General features: G+C 37.4%; 1 protein-coding gene across 2 annotated transcripts in view; it reads left to right on the forward strand.

Annotated features, from left to right (window-relative positions):
- The window catches only part of DECR1 (2,4-dienoyl-CoA reductase 1), a 45,148-nt gene that overhangs the window by 14,085 nt on the left and 12,098 nt on the right, over positions 1 to 18,965 (forward strand). For both annotated transcript variants that reach the window (XR_013397334.1, XM_001085155.5), the window contains exons 2-6: positions 944 to 1,146; positions 1,959 to 2,016; positions 2,136 to 2,222; positions 3,953 to 4,100; positions 15,755 to 15,854. Coding sequence is in view for 1 of the 2 variants with exons in the window: in XM_001085155.5 (XP_001085155.1) it covers positions 944 to 1,146; positions 1,959 to 2,016; positions 2,136 to 2,222; positions 3,953 to 4,100; positions 15,755 to 15,854 (596 nt within the window). In the remaining variant the exon portion in view is untranslated. The remainder of the gene's footprint in view (positions 1 to 943; positions 1,147 to 1,958; positions 2,017 to 2,135; positions 2,223 to 3,952; positions 4,101 to 15,754; positions 15,855 to 18,965) is intronic.

Consider the following 18,965-nt stretch of genomic DNA (forward strand, 5'->3'; position numbering starts at 1 on the left):
CTCCATTTAAAATAAATAACAGAAATATTCTGTTTCATGTTTTGTGGCCAGAAGCTAGCATGTGAAGAGGCATTTGATTTAATAAACCTTATAGAGAATTTTTAACAATTTTCTTCAGTGATTCAAAGGTGGATTTTTATCCAGATTATTTTCGTTGAAAGACAAAAATGCTTTATGTTAGTTTTTAAAAAATTAAATTTGGTCGGGTGCAGTGGCTCATGCCTGTAATCCCAGCACTTTGGGAGGCCGAGGCAGGCGGATCATGAGGTCAGGAGACCGAGACCATACTGGCCAACATGGTGAAACCCCGTCTCTACTAAAAATACAGAAATTTAACTGGGCATGGTGGCGCGTGCCTGTAATCCCAGCTACTCTGAGGCAGGAGAATCGCTTGAACCCGGGAGGCGGAGGTTGCAGTGAGCCAAGATCATGCCACTGCACTCCAGCCTGGTGACAGAGCGAGACTCTGTCTCAAAAAAAAACAAAAAACCAAAAACCAAACCAAAACACAACAAAATTAAATTTAAGTAAAACACCTGCAGATAATAATGTAAGCATTTGTAGTGTTTACTATATGCTACACGCTGCTCTAGGTGCTTTACCTATAATAACTCATATAATCCTCACAATGCCATATGAAGAAATTTATTTTATTGTCCTCATTTTGTAGATGAAGGAACTGAGGCACAGAGAGGTCAAATAACCTGCTGAAGGTTATACAGCTTGGGAGAAATTTCTGTGCTATGTAATCCAGCTCCAGAGCCTGTTCTTTTTAAATCAGAAAGCAAAGAATAATAATTAAGTACAATACCAATATGTTTGCAAAGAGTTTGTGTTAATACAAGAATTTGATTACTATTAAATTCAAGAGCATGTTTTTAAAAATGCATCTGTTTTTTGGAAATATATATATGCAAATTTCAATTCATTTTTCCCCTTTTAGTTTTTCAGTTATGGGACAAAAATATTATATCAAAACACTGAAGCTTTGCAGTCTAAATTCTTTCCACCCCTTCAAAAAGCGATGCTACCACCTAATAGTTTTCAAGGAAAAGTGGCATTCATTACCGGGGGAGGTACTGGCCTTGGTAAAGGAATGACGGCTCTTCTGTCCAGCCTAGGTGCTCAGTGCGTGATAGCCAGCCGGTAAGTCCCTTACCTCAAGCCTATTGGTGATGCTTTTGAAGAAACTATTCTGTGCCATAGTATTGAAAACACTGTTTGCCCGAGTTGTTTGATTAGCATCTTAATCTTATATGAAATGCTAGAAATATTCTTTAGATTATTTAAATAAATCGTTTTGAAAAAGTCAGGTACTATTTGAGATGAAAGAAACAATGAAAACTGTGGAACTGATGTTTGGGTAAACATCCACAATTTTCATTATTTTAATTTCCCCAATTCAGTGGTAGAATATTTCTTTTTTTGTACACGAAGATGAAGTTAAAAAGCTTGACATGCAGCCAGGTGGGGTGGTGTGTGCCTGTAATCCCAGCTACTGGGAAGCTGAGGCAGGAAGATCGCTTGAGGCCCAGAATTTGAGACCAGCTGGGCAACATAGTGAGACCTTGTCTCAAAAGAAACTTTTTTTTTTTTTTTTTAAGCACTACATGGAGGTTGCTTTGTCTTCAGTGGGAATGATTATGGTTACTGCTTTAATTAAACATTAAACTATGAATATATTTTCTTTGTAAAGCTGGCTTATTAAGGAATAATTTAAATCTGTGAGTAGAATGTTAAAGTAACTGGTTTAAAAGTGACTAATTCAATAAATTAGTATCAATATATAAAAATTATCTAAATTTGACTTTTAGAAAAAAATTCACGTTGATTTTTGTATATAAATAACATCTATACTTTCTCAGAAATGCTTTTCTTTAAGCTATGGATTCTCTGTATTCTTCAATTAATGAAATTGAAAAATATAATATGAAGTCATACAAGGTGTTTATTTCTAGGAAGATGGATGTTTTGAAAGCTACCGCAGAACAAATTTCTTCTCAAACTGGAAATAAGGTACATTAAAAATCAGTTATTTAATTTAGATTTAGGAATTATAACATGTTCAAATAATTTGTTCATGTGTTTGGTTTAAGAAACCTGGAAAATGTCAGTTTCTTTTTGTTATTTTGCAGGTTCATGCAATTCAGTGTGATGTGAGGGATCCTGATATGGTTCAAAACACTGTGTCAGAACTGATCAAAGTTGCAGGACATCCTAATGTAAGTGTAGTGATGACGAAGCCGAACTGCCAGACACTTGATGTTGATAACACCCAACAACTTGTACAAAGGAAATAAAATGTTGATATTGATGTGGGACAGGCAAGTCCCAGTCTGGGGCTTAGCCTGGGAAGGTTCTTGGCTTTACCCAGGAAAGAATTCAAGGATGAGCTGGTGGTAGAAGAGAACAGCTTTTCTGAAGCAGCAGCAGCAGCGGAATGGATTTGTGACTGTTCCTTCAGAGCAGGGCAACCCCATAGTCAATGTGCTGGGCATAGCAGTTGAGAGGCAGTTTTATAGTCATATTTGTACCCACTTTTAATTACATGCAAATTAACTAGGTTTATGCAGAAATTTCTAGAAAAGGGTTGGTAACTTCTGAGTCATCAGTTCGTTGCCATGGAAAGGGCAGTAACTTGCTGGCATTGCCATGGCAATGGTAAACAAACATAGTGCATTGGTGGATATGTCTAAAGAGGGGGTGCTTTCATCTAGGACTTGGTTTAACTAGTCCTCAATCTGGTCCTGTGTTGGAGCTCTGCCTCCAGAATTAGGCCCGCCTCCTACCTCAATATGAGCAAGTGCTGTGTTGAGAAGCACCTATTTTCTGTCCCTCGGAAAATGCCAGTTCTGCTAAAGCAAAGAACGGAGTAGAAAGACCACTACACGACTTCCTTTCAGGAATACTTAAAGAATCCATTTATGATTGATTGGAAAACAAACTTGATTTCACTTTATTTAATAAGATTATGAAATAACAAGAGCAGTTATCCAAGAGCACAGCATTGAGTTTAAATGATTGATGCTTTTTGCTTCTGCTAATAACTTTTGATTGTCTTCCTCAGTGGAGAACAATATAAACATGAAAAACTGTAAGAAATTCAAAATTTCTCCTTTTAATACCTGAAATATGCATGAATATTTTGCTGTTGTTTGGTTTATTTACTGGAGAGAAGCCATTTCTTCCAGTAGTCTCAAAGATAGCACTTTCTATGATATTTTCAGAACCAATAACATTGAATCTCCTGTAGAACTAGCCAGAATCTTTATTGATGGTAAATAGATAATCAACCACAAGCTGCTTTGGTTAAGTTAAACTAAAATAACACCAGAAACAAAAAGGCATTTCTTGAGATCTTTGAAGTAAAATAGAGTCACATGGTATATATGTTTATCTGTATTAATTTTCTTTTTCTTTTTACCTTTTAAAATTTTATTCATTTATTTTGAGACAGGGTCTTGCTCTGTCACTCAGGTTGGTATGCAAGTGGCACAGTCATGGCTCAGCAGAGCCTTGACCTCCTGGGCTCAGGCAGTACTCCCACCTCAGCCTCCCAAGTAGCTGGGAATACAGGCACATGCCTCCACACTCAGCTAATTTTTAAAAGAAAATTTTTGTAGAAATGAGGTCTTGCTTTGTTGCCCAGGCTGGTCTTGAACTCATCCCAAAGTGCTGGGATTACGGGCATGAGCCTCTGCACCCTTTTAGTTTTCTTAATAACAGAATCTACCCTAATTTAAAGACGGCTTAGGATTCTGAATTTTGGTAACTAACATAGGAGGTTTTCACAGACTCAGACTACTAAATTTCATGGTATTGTTTCGTAGGTAACTGTGAACTTCAACTTTATTGTATTATTTCTATTAATATATTTCAGAAACAAAAACCCTGCAGAGAAAATGTTTTTCCTCATCTAAAGTTTCTGTAACTTGCCTTGTCCATTTATTAGATTGTGATAAACAATGCAGCAGGGAATTTTATTTCTCCTACTGAAAGACTTTCTCCTAATGCTTGGAAAACCATAACTGACATAGTTCTAAATGGCACAGCCTTTGTGACACTAGAAATTGGAAAACAACTAATTAAAGCACAGAAAGGTATGTTTATTTGCTTTTCTCATATTTATTTGACTCTTATGTGTGCAAGGTTCTGTGCTAAGCTTTGTGATACTTTAAAAGTCAATGAGACAGTCTACACTTGTACAACTCACAATGTAATGGAGAAAAATGATATTTAAATAATAACTATGTATTACAATTTGAGCAGTAATAAATGTATGTTTCAAGTGCATTGGCAATCCAGGGACAGGAATGACTAACTCTCTTTAGGGTCAGTGATCAGGTTGAGGAACAAGATGCAACTTAAGCTGGAAGTTCAAAGATCTAGATGTAGAGAAAGAGGAGGGAAAGGACATGTGAATGTCCATGGATAGAGGCCTGGTGGAGAGGAGGAGCATAAGTACATAGGGAATGATGAAAAACTTGATGTTATTAGAGATGGGGAGAGGAGTAGGAAATGACTTTGGGAAGGTGAGTTGGAGTGTAATTGGGAAAGTTCTCAATACCAAAATAAGGAGTTTAATGTTAATTCTGAAAGAAATAGTAAGTATTTTTGTGTAGATTTCCATTGAAGGTGGAACAAAGAATGTGACTTGATTGGAAAGGTTAGTGACAACAAGATGGATGATGGAAGGAGTGCTATTCAGGAGGATTTGATTTTTCTTTTAGCATGTGGCTAGATTGCATGGGAGATAAAGTAGAAGATATTTAGAAGATGAGATCAACAGGCCTTATTGATTTGATGAGAGTGTTTTCAGATGGGTTGAAGAGTCTGAATGACGTTAATACCACTGAGATTAAGAACACTGGAGGGAAGATAGATTTAGAAGTAACTTACTAGGAGAACATTTTTGTTAGTATTACGAATGAATTACTTTACAAAAGTTCATAGGTACATGAATAGCAAACATGTCTAATGTATACATCTAGAACCAGCGTACATTTATTCACCTGACAGACACTTACTAATGACTTTTGGGTAGCAGGCCCTATACTCATGCTCAAAGCAGAGGTGGACAAGATTCTGTCCCTGAATAATTTGGGGAACTTGAAGGATGGGGGTATTTTCTGAGAGAAGGTGGAGAGTGTTCTAAACAAGGAAAATAAGGAAGAGTTCTCATGCTCCTCAGAGGGTGTCCTTTGAGGGCTGAGGGGAGGAAAGAGGGCATGGAGCTGGCCAGGTTCCTCCCTCTGGTTCAGAAACCTTTGCCTTACAAGGTTCAATTTCTTCTTTTGTGCAGCGCAAGTGATCCTAGCACCAGCTTGAGATAGGGTATAGGAGCAGAGAAATGCTACAGAGGCACTAGCTGTGTGTGTGTGTGTGTGTGTGTGTGTGTGTGTGTGTGTCTGCTTCACACACATACACTAATAGCTTCCATCCTTTCTATGCACTCACTGAAATTGAAATTCCTGGTTACTCATTTCCATGACGGCAGAATGGATGTGATTTGTAATTGGAGTTTGGATGATAAGTGTTTGATTTGATTTTTTTTTTTTCCGTTGGGGGCGGGAAGATGGATAGGAGTGGGAAGGGGGACAGGGAAGAGTGTGACTCCTCTCTCTTCTCTTCTCTATCTGAGGAACCTTGATCTCTGTATCTCTCCTGTGTCTCTGCCTCTGATTCTCTCGCCCTACCCCTTGCTCATGTCTCAATCTCATTCTCTACTGCTCTGCCTCTGTCAGCTCCTCATTTTTAGTTCTCTGTTTCTCTCTTCATCTGTCTCTTTTGTTTCTTTGTCCTTCTTTGCCTCATTGTCCCTTATTTCTTCCCTTGCTCATCTCTGTGACACTCGATTTCTGTCTGACTCTCCCTTCTTTCCTCATTATTGTCTTTCATTTTAACATAGACTCTTATCTATTCTTGTTCATCACATTAGATTAAAATTCTATGGGCTTCATTAAAAATATATTAGATAAGATACCTTTTTAAAAGATGGAAGCCAGTTTTTATTCTTCCAAGATTCCTGTCAGTTATTGATGCTGTAAGCTGACAGAGCTTAGAGAACTTGGACCACTGGACTGAGGGGAGTAAACGATAAAAGATTTGTCCTGGTACTGGATCGACAGTCAAGGAACTGAAGCGTGACATTTTTAACAATATCATGTTTTCCAATCTTGCACCATTTATTTAGGTCTTCTTTAATTTCTGTCAGCAGTGTTTTGCACAGGCATTGTACAAGTTTTTTTAACTTTCTCCCAAAGTACTTAAATTTTTGGTGCTATTGCAAATGGCACTGCTTTCTAAATGGTATTTTCTGGTTCTTTTCTTGTAGTATTTAGAAATACAATGGATTAGTTTTGTGTATTGATGTTTTCCCTAGGAGCTTGCTAAACTCAATGGTTATTACAGTTGTTTGTTTGTTTGTTTGTTTAGATTCCTTTGGATTTTCTACATTGGTAATACTGATAATGAAAAAAAGACATTTTTTATATTTTCCTTCCCAATTGATAAGCCTTTTATTTTCTTTCTTGCCTTATTTTACTGGATGGGACTTTCACTAAAATATTGAATAGTAGTGGTAAAAACTTAGATTCTGCTTGTTCGTACTATTAAGAACAAATCAAATACATGAAGGAAAGCAATTAGTTTTTCACTATTAATTATGATTTACCTGTAAGTTTTCATAAATATCCTTTATCAGCTTTAGGAAGTTCTCTTCTATATCTAGTTTGCTGATAGCTTTTTTTAAAAGTTATTATTATTATACTTTAAGTTATAGGGTACATGTGCACAACGTGCAGGTTTGTTACATATGTATACATGTGCCATGTTGGTGTGCTGCACCTATTAACCCATCATTTACATTAGGTATATCTCCTAATGCTATCTCTCCCCCCTACCCCTACCCCATTACAGGCCCCGGTGTGTGATGTTCCCTGCCCTGTGTCCAGGTGTTCTCACTGTTCAGTTCCCACCTGTGAGTGAGAGCATGCGGTGTTTGGTTTTCTGTCCTTGTGATAGTTTGCTGAGAATGATGGTTTCCAGCTTCATCCATGTCCCTAAAAAGGACATGAACTCATCCGTTTTTATGGCTTCATAGTATTCCATGGTGTATATGTGCGACATTTTCTTAATCCAGTCTATCATTGATGGACATTTGGATTGGTTCCAAGTCTTTGCTATTGTGAATAGGGCCACAATAAACATACGTGTGCATGTGTCTTTATAGCAGCATGATTTATAATCCTTCGGGTATATACTCAGTAATGGGATGGCTGGGTCAAATGGTATTTCTAGTTCTAGATCCTTGAGGAATTGCCACACTGTCTTCTACAATGGTTGAACTAGTTTACAGTCCCACCAACAGTGTAGAAGTGTTCCTATTTCTCCCCATCCTATCCAGCATCTGTTGTTTCCTGACTTTTTTTTTTTTAATACTTTATGTTCTAGGGTACATGTGCACAGCATACAGGTTTGTTACATTTGTATACATGTGTGATGTTGGTGTGCTGCACCCATTAACTGGTCATTGACATCAGGTATATCTCCTAATGCTATCCCTCCCCCCCGCCCCCACTCCACAACAAGCCCCAGTGTGTGATGTTCCCCTTCCTGTGTCCAAGTGTTCTCATTGTTCGATTCCCACCTATGAGTGAGAACATGCGATGTTTGGTTTTCTGTTCTTGCAGTAGTTTGCCAAGAGTGATGGTTTCCAGCTTCATCCATGCCCCTACAAAGGACATGAACTCATCCTTTTTTATGGCTGCATAGTATTCCATGGTGTATATGTGCCACATTTTCTTAATCCAGTCTGTCATTGATGGACATTTGGGTTGGTTCCAAGTCTTTGCTATTGTGAATAATGCCACAGTAAACATACATGTGCATGTGTCTTTATAGCAGCATGATTTATAATTCTTTGGGTATATACCCAGTAATGGGATGGCTGGGTCAAATGGTATTTCTGGTTCTAGACCCTAGAGGAATTGCCACACTGTCTTCCACAATGGTTGAACTAGTTTACAGTCCCACCAACAGTGTAAAAGTGTTCCTATTTCTCCACATCCTCTCCAGCATCTTGTTTCCTGACTTTTTAATGATCACCCTTCTAACTGATGTGAGATGGTATCTCATTGTGGTTTTGATTTGCATTTCTCTGATGGCCAGTGATGGTGAGCATTTTTTCATGTGTCTGTTGGCTGCATAAATGTCTTCTTTTGTGAAGTGTCTGTTCATATCCTTCGCCTACTTTTTGATGGGGTGGTTTGATTTTTCTCTTGTAAATTTCTTTAAGTTCTTGGTAGATTCTGGATATTAACCCTTTGTCAGATGGGTAGATTGTAAAAATATTCTTGTAAAAATATTCTCACTCTGATGGTAGTTTCTTTTGCTGTGCAGAAACTCTTCAGTTTAATTAGATCCCATTTCTCAATTTTGGCTTTTGTTGCCGTTGCTTTTGGTGTTTTAGACATGAAGTCCTTGCCCATGCCTATGTCCTGAATGGTATTGCCTAAGTTTTCTTCTAGGGTTTTAATGGTTTTAGATCTGACATTTAAGTCTTTAATCCATCTTGAATTAATTTTCGTATAAGGTGTAAGGAAGGGATCCAGTTTCAACTTTCTACATATGGCTCGCCAGTTTTCCCAGCACCATTTAATAAATAGGGAATCCTTTCCCCATTTCTTGTTTTTGTCAGGGTTGTCAAAGATCAGATGGTTGTAGATGTGTGGTGTTATTTCTGAGGGCTCTGTTCTGTTCCATTGGTCTGTATCTCTGTTTTGGTACTAGTACCATGCTGTTTTGGTTACTGTAGCCTTGTAGTATAGTTTGAAGTCAGGTAGCGTGATGCCTCCAGCTTTGTTCTTTTGACTTAGGATTGTCTTGGAGATGCGGGCTCTTTTTTGGTTCCATATGAACTTTAAAGCAGTTTTTTTCCAATTCTGTGAAGAAACTCATTGGTAGCTTGATGGGGATGGCATTGAATCTATAAATAACCTTGGGCAGTATGGCCATTTTCACGATATTGATTCTTCCTATCCATGAGCATGGTATGTTCTTCCATTTGTTTGTGTCTTCTTTTATTTCACTGAGCAGTGGTTTGTAGTTCTCCTTGAAGAGGTCCTTTACATCCCTTGTAAGTTGGATTCCTAGGTATTTTATTCTCTTTGAAGCAGTTGTGAATGGGAGTTCACTCATGATTTGGCAAATGCACCTTGTTTCAGAAGTGGGAAGGGTAGAGCATAGTGGAAGGCTTTCCTTATTTGTCAGTAGTGTGAGTGCAAGGTGTATGTTGCTTAGCGTATGTATATAAGAACCACATGAGTACATTTTTTATATTGTGTCTACATATTTTTTCTAGAACAGTGGGTGCATCTGAAGAATATTTTAAAACACATTTTTAGTTATCTGTTGAAATTTATTAAGGCAGTATTAGTATCCTTTTAAAATCACTTTTTGTAGAGTCATCTCGTTTGATGGGAGAGTTCAACCTCATCATTTAAAATTTCTTAGAGCAACTGTGTACCTTATTTGGGTGTTTTTTGAAGATAAGGTAAAGGTAAAGTGATTTGGGAATTTTGAAAAGGATTTTTTTTTCTTCCTAAGTAGTAATTAGAAATGTCTTGGCAAGGCAGTAGTAGTTACATAGTAGTTAAGAGTGCAGGCTCTAGAGCCTAACTGCCTAGTTCCAATCCTGGTTAATACTTGTTAGTCCTATCAACTTGGACAGATCAGCTTGCTGTGCCTGTCTTTTCTGTAAAATAATGTTAATAATAAAGCCTTTCTCCTAGGATTGCTCTAATGATTATATGAGCCAGTGTCTGTAAAATGTTAAGAATCGTTCCTGGGCCAGACTAGTACTCAGTAAATGTTAGTTATGAAAGAAAATGTTAAGTTTCCTCCAAGGTGGGTGTATTTTTACATCTTTTACAAGGGGACCATCAACTATCTGAAACTTAGGTTTTGACTCATAATTAAAATTGGTTAGAAAAACCAGAGCCCTGATATCACTTATTATAATTAAACTTAAAAATAACAGCCTACATGAGGGATGTATTTATATTAAATGTTTAAATGAGAAAAGTGTTTCCTTAGTAGATAATATTATTTATATAAGGTTATTCTAGTTTTTAAATGTTATAGTCCTATTTTGAGTAGCTTTTAGAGAATTAAAGATTTTTAGATTTTCATATGGGCTCTCATTGAAAAATGGCTGGGAGACAGGTATCCTCTGTGCTCCCATCAAAAAGACAGAGAAGTTTGTCTTCTTACCATGATTGTCAGTAAGATTAATTGCTAGCAATAATAGTAGAAGAGTTAGAACTGCAACAACAGCTCAGTTGTGTATTTAGGCATACAAGGAGTTCAGTGTTGCTTATATGTGACGTATAATGCCTGAAGGGGTAGGAGATGAGGCCAAGCAATGTGGACTTTATCCTTTGGTGATAGGTAAAGTTAAACAAGGATTAAAAAAAATTCTTAAGATACTTTATTTCTGTTTGCTGGAAAATTGACATAATACACTATGCTAGTTCCCCATTGTGGCTACAACAAATGACCACAAACTTAACAGCTTAATATGTCAAACACTTATAATTTTATAATTCTGTTTTTCACAAGTAAATGCACAGAGTTGCTTGCCTGGTTTCTCCGCTTCAGATCTTATAGGCTAATATCAAGGAGTCACCCAGCAGAGCTCACGTCTTGGAGGCTCTAGAAAGACTCTATATCCAGGCTCATTCAGGTCGTTGGAAGAATCAAGTTCCTTGTGGTTGTAGGACTGAAGTGTATATGTTCATGGTTGCTGTCAGCTGAGGGCCACCCTATCTCCTAGGGACCTCTCTCTGATCCTTACATAGGGACTGGTACATCTCAGAGCCAGTAATACCACAATATGTCTTTCTCATGCTTGGGGACTGACTTTCCCTTCTACCACATCTCTCTTGCCTGCTCCTTAAAATTCATCTTTCTGACTACAGCCAGAGAAAGTTATCTGTTTTTAAGCGTTTATGTGATTAGACTGTGTTACTTGGATAATCCCAGAAAGGTCCCTCTCTTAAATTCTGTAATCTTTCTTAACATCTTCAAAGTTATTTTGCCATGTAAAATAAGAAATTCAGTTCTTAGGAATTAGGGCATGGGATCTTTAAGTGGGGTCATTCCGCCCACACATATTTCTTGTCTTGTTAGAAAGGAAACCCTCAGAACAACCAGAAAATTTTGAAATAAGTAAATAATCATGTAATATCTGTAATGTAAAACATGCTTGCTTAGAATGGCACCCTTATGCACTGCTCAACCATGTGTAGCAGCCCTGACCTACCGGCGGTTCAACAAAGTCTTAGATGTGTCCATGAAACTAGGGGACTGGGATGCCTGTTGGAGTCTTGGCTTATACAGTTACCTTCCATTCTGGTGATGTTTCGTAACACAACTTGCCAAATTATTAATACACAGGTAGTAAATGGCAATCTTTTTGCATGAGAGCAGAAGAGTAATAGGTGGAATCAATAACAGCAGTAAATTAACAAGTAGTTCTTAGAATCTAATGACATTTGCTGGACACTTCTTACGTTCCTGTTTTACAGGAGATAAATCTAGGGTCCAGAGCAGGGATGCGACTTCCCCAAAGTCGCATAGCTATACAGCTAGTAAATAGTGGAATCAATTTCTGAGCCCAGGTGTCTGTACTATTCCCCTTCTGTTGGTCACTGGAACTAAAATTGTTTAGTGAATCTTTCAGTTTTCATAGTTTGTACTGAAACCAGATTTTAGAGCTTTTGAATCTTTTAAATCATAATCTTGCACATATCATAGCTTTTTTGATAGATAATATGATTTTTGATGTTCTTTTATTACTATTTTTTCCATTTCAAAATAACGAAGGATGGGCTAGCATATTTATTTCATTTATTGCTTCCCTTCTCTATTTTCTTAACCTCATTAATAATTTAAATTCATTTCTATTGTATGCTCTGAGCTGTTAGAAACTTGCCTTTTATAAAGCTTTTCCATGGGCAGTTATTCTAATTGAAATAATGGGACTCTGTACAAGAAGGAAAATAAATGTGACTAACCCTGGGGATCTAGGAATTCTTTGCTTTGCACTTTAGCACCACTGTTCATTTTTCTGAAGCTACTAATTGTTTCACCTTGCAGCATTAATGCTATTGGAACAGTGCAGTTTCAAACTTTCATCTCCCTTTTACACTCAGGAGAATTAAAAGCCACAGTATCTCATTCTAAGAGGTGGGCTACCCAAATTTTCTAGGCTGAGAAAATAAAACCTAAAGAGATAAAGAGAATAGTAAAATAACTTTCATTTCAGCATCTAAATTGTGATAGGATGGCTTAACTCCTTTCCCACGCTTGGAGAAATGTATCTGTTCAGTCTTAGTTGAAAGATAGTGCACTTTCCATTGGAGCATTTGCTTTATATTTGTCACTTTTAAAGCAGTTTTTGTAATTTTGCTATAAGAATGATGCAGTTAGCATCTGTTGTCAGTGTACTGTAATGGAGCTCACTAATGTTCTACATCCCTCCTCTTTCACAGAGTACGATTTTGGAAGCAAAGTAATTTTCAGCGATCTGAAAGCCTGTTTGATATATAAAAGGAGTTACCAGAATGACTAACATAACCATTCTTATTTTTTCCTATCCTCAAAATGGTACTCCTGCCCCCTCCTCCACCCCCGTGTTTCCCAGGATGTGCTGAGTTTTCTTTCTACTCTGGAAAATGCTGAGAGAAAGAGAAACTAAATATATGGAGCAGAGAAAAAACTTATCTGAATATTCTTCAAAATACTTTCCTTGTAGTCCTTCAAATTTAAATTTCTAAAAGTATTTACTGTTATGTAAAAGATGTAAACTTATTTTGATCCTCTTGCAAATATTATTGTCTTATCCAGTGTTATGAATAAATAAGAAGAGAAAAATCACTGATTTCTCAGGACCTAAAGATTATTCTTTTAAGCCTGCCTTCTTCCTTCCTTCCCTTCCTTTCCTTCCTTCCTTTCCTTCCTTTCCTTCCTTTCCTTCCTTTCCTTCCTTTCCTTCCTTTCTTTCTTCCTTCCTTCCTTCCTTTCTTTCTTTCTCTTTCTTTCTTTCTTTCTTTCTTTCTTTCTTTCTTTCTTTCTTTCTTTCTTTCTTTCTTTCTTTCTTTCTTTCTTTCTTTCTCTTTCTCTCTCTCTTTCTCTCTTTCTTTCTTTCTCTTTCTTTCTTTCTTTCTTTCTTTCTTTCTTTCTTTCTTTCTTTCTTTCTTTCTTTCTTTCTTTCTTTCTTTCCTTTCCTTTCCTTTCCTTTCCTTTCCTTTCTTTCCTTTCTTTCCTTTCTTTCCTTTCTTGTCTTTTTTTTGAGATGGAGTCTCGCTCTTGTGACCCAGCCTGGAGTGCAATGGCGTCATCTTGGCTCACTGCATCCTCTGCCTCCTGGTTTCAAGTGATTCTCCTGCCTCAGCCTCCTGGTTTCAAGTGATTCTCCTGCCTCAGCCTCCTGAGTAGCTGGAATTACAGGCATGCCCTACCACACCTGGCTAATTTTTGTATTTTTAGTAGAGGCAGGGTTTCACCATGTTGGCCAGACTGGTCTCAAACTCCTGACCTCAGACGATCTGCTCCTCTTGGTCTCCCAAAGTGCTGGGATTACAGGCGAGAGCCACTGTGCCTGGCCTCATTCAGTTAATTTATTGAGAACCTGCTGTGTCCTAGATACTATTGACCACTATATGTACAGTGTCACTTTTTAATATAGCTTTTATACAGTTATTTTAAAAAGAAATTTAGAAAACAAGAAAAAATATTTTATATTTACCTGCATATTTACTATTTCTTTCCTTTTGACAATCTGTTTCTCTATAATGTCATTTTCATATCATCTTGATTTTTGAAGGGTATTTTTGATGGATATGGAATTCAGAGTTAACAAGCTTCTTTCGGCACCTTAAAAATGTAGCTCCATTGTCTTCTAACTTATATTATTTTTAGAAATGAGAAGACAATGAAAATTTTTATCTGTGTTTGCATATTTTTATTGTTTATTTTTACCTTTGGCTGCTATTAAGATTCTATATATCACTGGTTTTCAGTTATTGATTATGACAATGTCTTTATTTTTTTCCCCCTGTTTATCCTGCTTGGGATTCATTTAGCTTTCTGCATCTGTAAGTTACAGTTTTTACCAAATTTGGAATTTTTTAAGTCCTTATTCAAGTACATTTTCTTCCTCTGTGACTCCAATTATACGTTTGTTAGAATGCTAGATATTGTTCCACAGGTCAGTGATATTCTGGGTTTTTCCTCAGATTTTTTTTCCCATTTGTCTTTCATTTTAGATAGTTTATATATTGCTGTGTCTTCAGATTCGTGGATCTTTTCTTCTACAGCTAAGCTTATTTGTTCAGTTTTTCATTTCACATATTGTATTTTTCTGCTTTAGAAGCTGTATTGGTTTCTATTTTGTATTTTCCATTTTTCTCATATTAATATTTTCAGTGAAATCTTTAAAAATATTTGTAATAGTATTAAAAGGCTATTTGTCTGCTACTTCTGTCTTCTCTGTCATTTCTGGGACTCTTTGTCTATTAGTCATTTTCCTCCTTGTTAGGTTTCTGTGTCTTTATGTGTAGTAATTTTTTATTGCATGCTGTGAATGCTATGTTGTTGTTGTGTACTTGTGTCTGTGTGTATTTTAATTTTTTTTTTTGAGGTGTGTGATTTTTTTGTTATTTTGGAAAGCTTTTAAATTACTTGTGCATCAGCGTAATCATTTAAAGGGTCATTTTAAAGCTTTATTTCAGCAGGTATATAGTAGTCTTTACTTTGGGGCTAATTTAACCCTCCTACTAAGTCATGTTTTTTTTTCCTGAGCTCTCTACTGAAAGCCCTGAATGTTCAGTGAAGCTGCTTAGAACTCACATGTCTCCCAGCCCTATGCGAGCTCTGGGAATTGCATCACTTACAGCTTCCTGATAGTTGTTCTCTGCTAGGCCTCATGGAATCTCACACTAAACATGTATAGCTTATTATTTATCTAAAGACTCATTGAGATTCCATGCAGCTTTATGGAGTTCTATTAATATCTCTGCCTACTTTCCTCCTTGGAGGAACTCTTAGAAACCTTAGTTTCCTCAGGCTCCCCAAACCGATCTCTATCTTCTTAACTCGGTGTGAATGCCATTTTCTGCTTAGGTTCCTCCTCCTCATCCTTCCATCTATATAGTACCTTTAGGCAGAAATCTAGAGTATTTCAGGGCTTATTCATTTTCCTTCTCTCAGAGATCATAGTCCTTCCCTGCCTGCTGTGCAGTATCTGTATATAATTGTAGCATGTATCTTACTCAGTTTTCTTGATGTTTATAGCAGAAGGGTAAGTTCATTATGGCTGGAGGCAGAAGTCCCTGCTAGTTTAATTTTAATTCTGATTTATTCTTATTCAAGTAGTATTTAGTTAATGGGAATTCTGACCAGCTGATTATACAAGGTGCAATAGGGGCATGCCTCTGAGATTTGGGCTTTTGTATTGACTCACCAGGCATGCATTCCAAGTAAGTGCAGACTGGGCCATCCTAAATCACAAGATTAGTAGCAAGACATATCAATTTTCTTATTCTCTCATTAATTTAGAGTGAAGTTTTAAAAAATACTTCAGTTTTTCTTACACCCTCTTTAATCAGATCCCATTTTTATAAATCATGTTTTCCTTATGTGAAGTGATACAGCTATATTGCTAATCAACTGTATCCTTTTAAAATTTCAGGAGCAGCATTTCTTGCTATTACCACTATCTATGCTGAGACTGGTTCAGGTTTTGTAGTACCAAGTGCTTCTGCCAAAGCAGGTGTGGAAGCCATGAGCAAGTAAGTACTTCCTTGTCAATCCTGTTGCTGAACGTAACTAATACAGTTTGGTGGCGCAGGGAACTAAATTCTTGCTTTCTGGTGTCCATCCAGAGAAAAGTAAAACAAAGACTTGGATTCACCATGAGACACGCATTTTATCTCCCAGATAAGTCTTATTTGTCTATAGCAGCATTGTCCTGTGGAACTTTCTGCAGTGATGGAAATGTTCTGTAAATATGCACTATCCAATAGCCACATGCAGATATTGAACCCTTGGAATATCCCACTATGACTGAGAAACTAAATTTTAAAAATTAATAGTTGTATATGGCTAGTGGCTATGTATTAGACACCACAGGACTATAGCTTTTTTGCTCTCCCAAAGATCTTTATCAGTGCCATCCCTAACCCCTCTCATAAGCACATCTTTATTCTTTTATTTCACATACTGTTTAAGGTTAATGGGACTAACACAGACTATGAGAACTTGCCAAGTCCAGTGGCCTTCTCTCAGCAGAGTATAACTGCTTTTTTTTTTTTCTCTGAGACAGGACTTCACTCTGTTGCCCAAGCTGGACTGCAGTGGCGCAATCATAGCTTATTGCGGCCTTAATCTCCCAGACTCAAGCAATCCTCCCACCTTAACCTCCCAAGTAGCTGGGACTACAGGGAGGTGCCACAGTGCCTGGCTAATTTTTAAAAATTGTAGAGATGAGGTCTTACTGTGTTGCCCAGACTGGTCTGGAACTTCTGACCTCAAGAAATCATCCTGCCTCAGCCTCCCAAAGTGCTGGGATTACAGGCATGAGCCACCATACCCAGCCATGATTGCTTTTTGAATTTGTTCTCCATTGTCTTTGTTAAAATGGGGATTCTCATCATTTCATTGCTTGTCTGGCTTGCTGTAATCACGGTATATTTCTTTGCTACCAGTCTCTTCCCCCTGTATTTTTTATTCACATTTTCACCAGAATTATCTTTCTAAGAACATGTATGTCTGCTCACGACACTCCCCAGCTAAAAATCTTAGATCATTTCCTGTCACTCTTTGGAATAAAAGCCAGAACTCACTATGGCATTCTAAACAGACTTGTCTCTGGCCATTGTTAATTAATTTATTTATTCAATAAGTATTTATTATATACCTTATATGTGCTTCGTCCTAGGGATATGATAGTGATGGAAATAGAACAGTCCTCATTGTCAGCTGAGTTTAAATTTTTTACTATTCCATTTATTATTTCCATGCTTTAATTTCCATTAACTGTTCCATGTTTCCCTAAACATACCATACAGCTTTCCTATGTCTATGCCTGAGTTATATTGTTGTTGGAATTTTGCTGTGATGTTTTGCTTACTTCCTTTGGGATATTTTCTCTGTAATCATTTCCTCCTCTCTGCCTTAAAACTTTGTTTAATCCAATCTAGTGAGAGGACAAACACTAATAAGTAGATTCTAAAATGAAGGTAATATACCAATATAGCAGAGGCAGAGAGCAGGGCATGGCCGGCTGGAGTGCAATGGTGCGATCTTGGCTCACCACAACCTGTACCTCCTGGGTTCAAGTGATTTTCCTGCCTCAGCCTTCCAAATAGCTGGGATTACAGGCATATGCCACCATACCTGTCTAATTTTGTACTTTTAGTAGAGATGGGGTTTCTCCGTTAACATTAAGCAATCTGACTTCCCCACTTCAGCATGAGTTCTGTGAGAGAAAGGGCCATATGTTTGCATCCTCATTACCCAGAAGGTTCTGGTCCATAGCTGGTGCTCCATGCTTGTTCAGCTGAATTATGGTACTCTTCTTTTAGTAATCCCAGAGCATTTTTAATATTTAAGTCAGTAAATACACATTAGTTTGAGACAGAAAGAAATATTTATTCACAAGCTGAATCTTAGTCTGAATAGAGATAATTACCATTTTTAAGGTCATGTGGTGTTGGAAATAAAGGATGAGAACTTGACTATTTTGGCAGCATTTGTTCATTGTCAATATTTGTTTTGTGAGAACCCTTCAATCTTGTTAGAGGTTTTCATCTCATGTCCTTTAAGAACTGATTTGGTGCTGCTTTTATTGTGTTCCTGCATATAATAGATGCTCAGTAAACATGTGCCTTCCTTTACAGCTTGAGTTGCCATCAACCTTCTTCTCATACTTTATAGTACACAGTCATACTAAATAAGGCATTGTAGGTTCCCAAATTCTACATGTTGTTTGGGCCCTTGTCCTTTACTCATACTGACCCATATGCCTTGGCTGTCTTCCTTTCTCCATCTGTATTAGTCCGTTCTCATGCTGCTATGAAGAAATACCTGAGACCGGGTAATTTATAAAGAAAAGAGCTTTAATTGACTCACAGTTCCACATGGCTAGGGAGGCCTCAGGAAACTTACAATCATGGTGGAAGGCACCTCTTCACAGGGCAGCAAGAGAGAGAATGAGTGCCATGTGAAGGGGGAAGCCCCTTATAAAACTGTGAGATCTTGTGAGAACTCACTCACTATCGCGAGAACAGTGTGGGGAAAACTGCCTTCAGGATTCAGTTTTGTCTACCTGGTCCCACCCTTGACATGTGGGGATTATTACAATTCAGGGTGAGATTTGGGTGGGGACACAGAGCCAAACCATGTCACCATCCTACCTCCTTAATCTGTCAGCTCCTCCTTTCTCCTGCCTTTTGCAGCAAACTCCTAATCCTTCTTCACCCGTCAGCTCAAATGTTACCTCTTCAGAGAAGCCTTCCCTGTCACTCCCACTTAGGTTCTTCTTCTTTTAAGCAGGTATGGCTCACATCACACAATTCCCAGCCTAGTAACTAATTCATTATATAACCAAGCTCACCTCTCTTGAGAGGGAGGGACTGCTCTTTTGAGAGCAGGGACTGACTTTATTTGAGGCTAGGCAGTATTTATAGTATTGATACATGGTAAGTGTATGATAAACATTTGTTGAATGAACAATAATAATGGCTAACATATTGAATATATTGTTCTTAGCATCTTAACATGCAGAGCTAACTGTATGAGGTAGATTCATTATCAGATTATAGTAGTTCTTCAGTATATCAGCTAGCTTAATGACAGTTGAAAGATCATGCTAGCAATTGAACAAATGTATCTGACACACC

Source organism: Macaca mulatta, chromosome 8, assembly GCF_049350105.2.
Source record: "Macaca mulatta isolate MMU2019108-1 chromosome 8, T2T-MMU8v2.0, whole genome shotgun sequence".
Lineage (NCBI taxonomy): Eukaryota > Metazoa > Chordata > Mammalia > Primates > Cercopithecidae > Macaca > Macaca mulatta.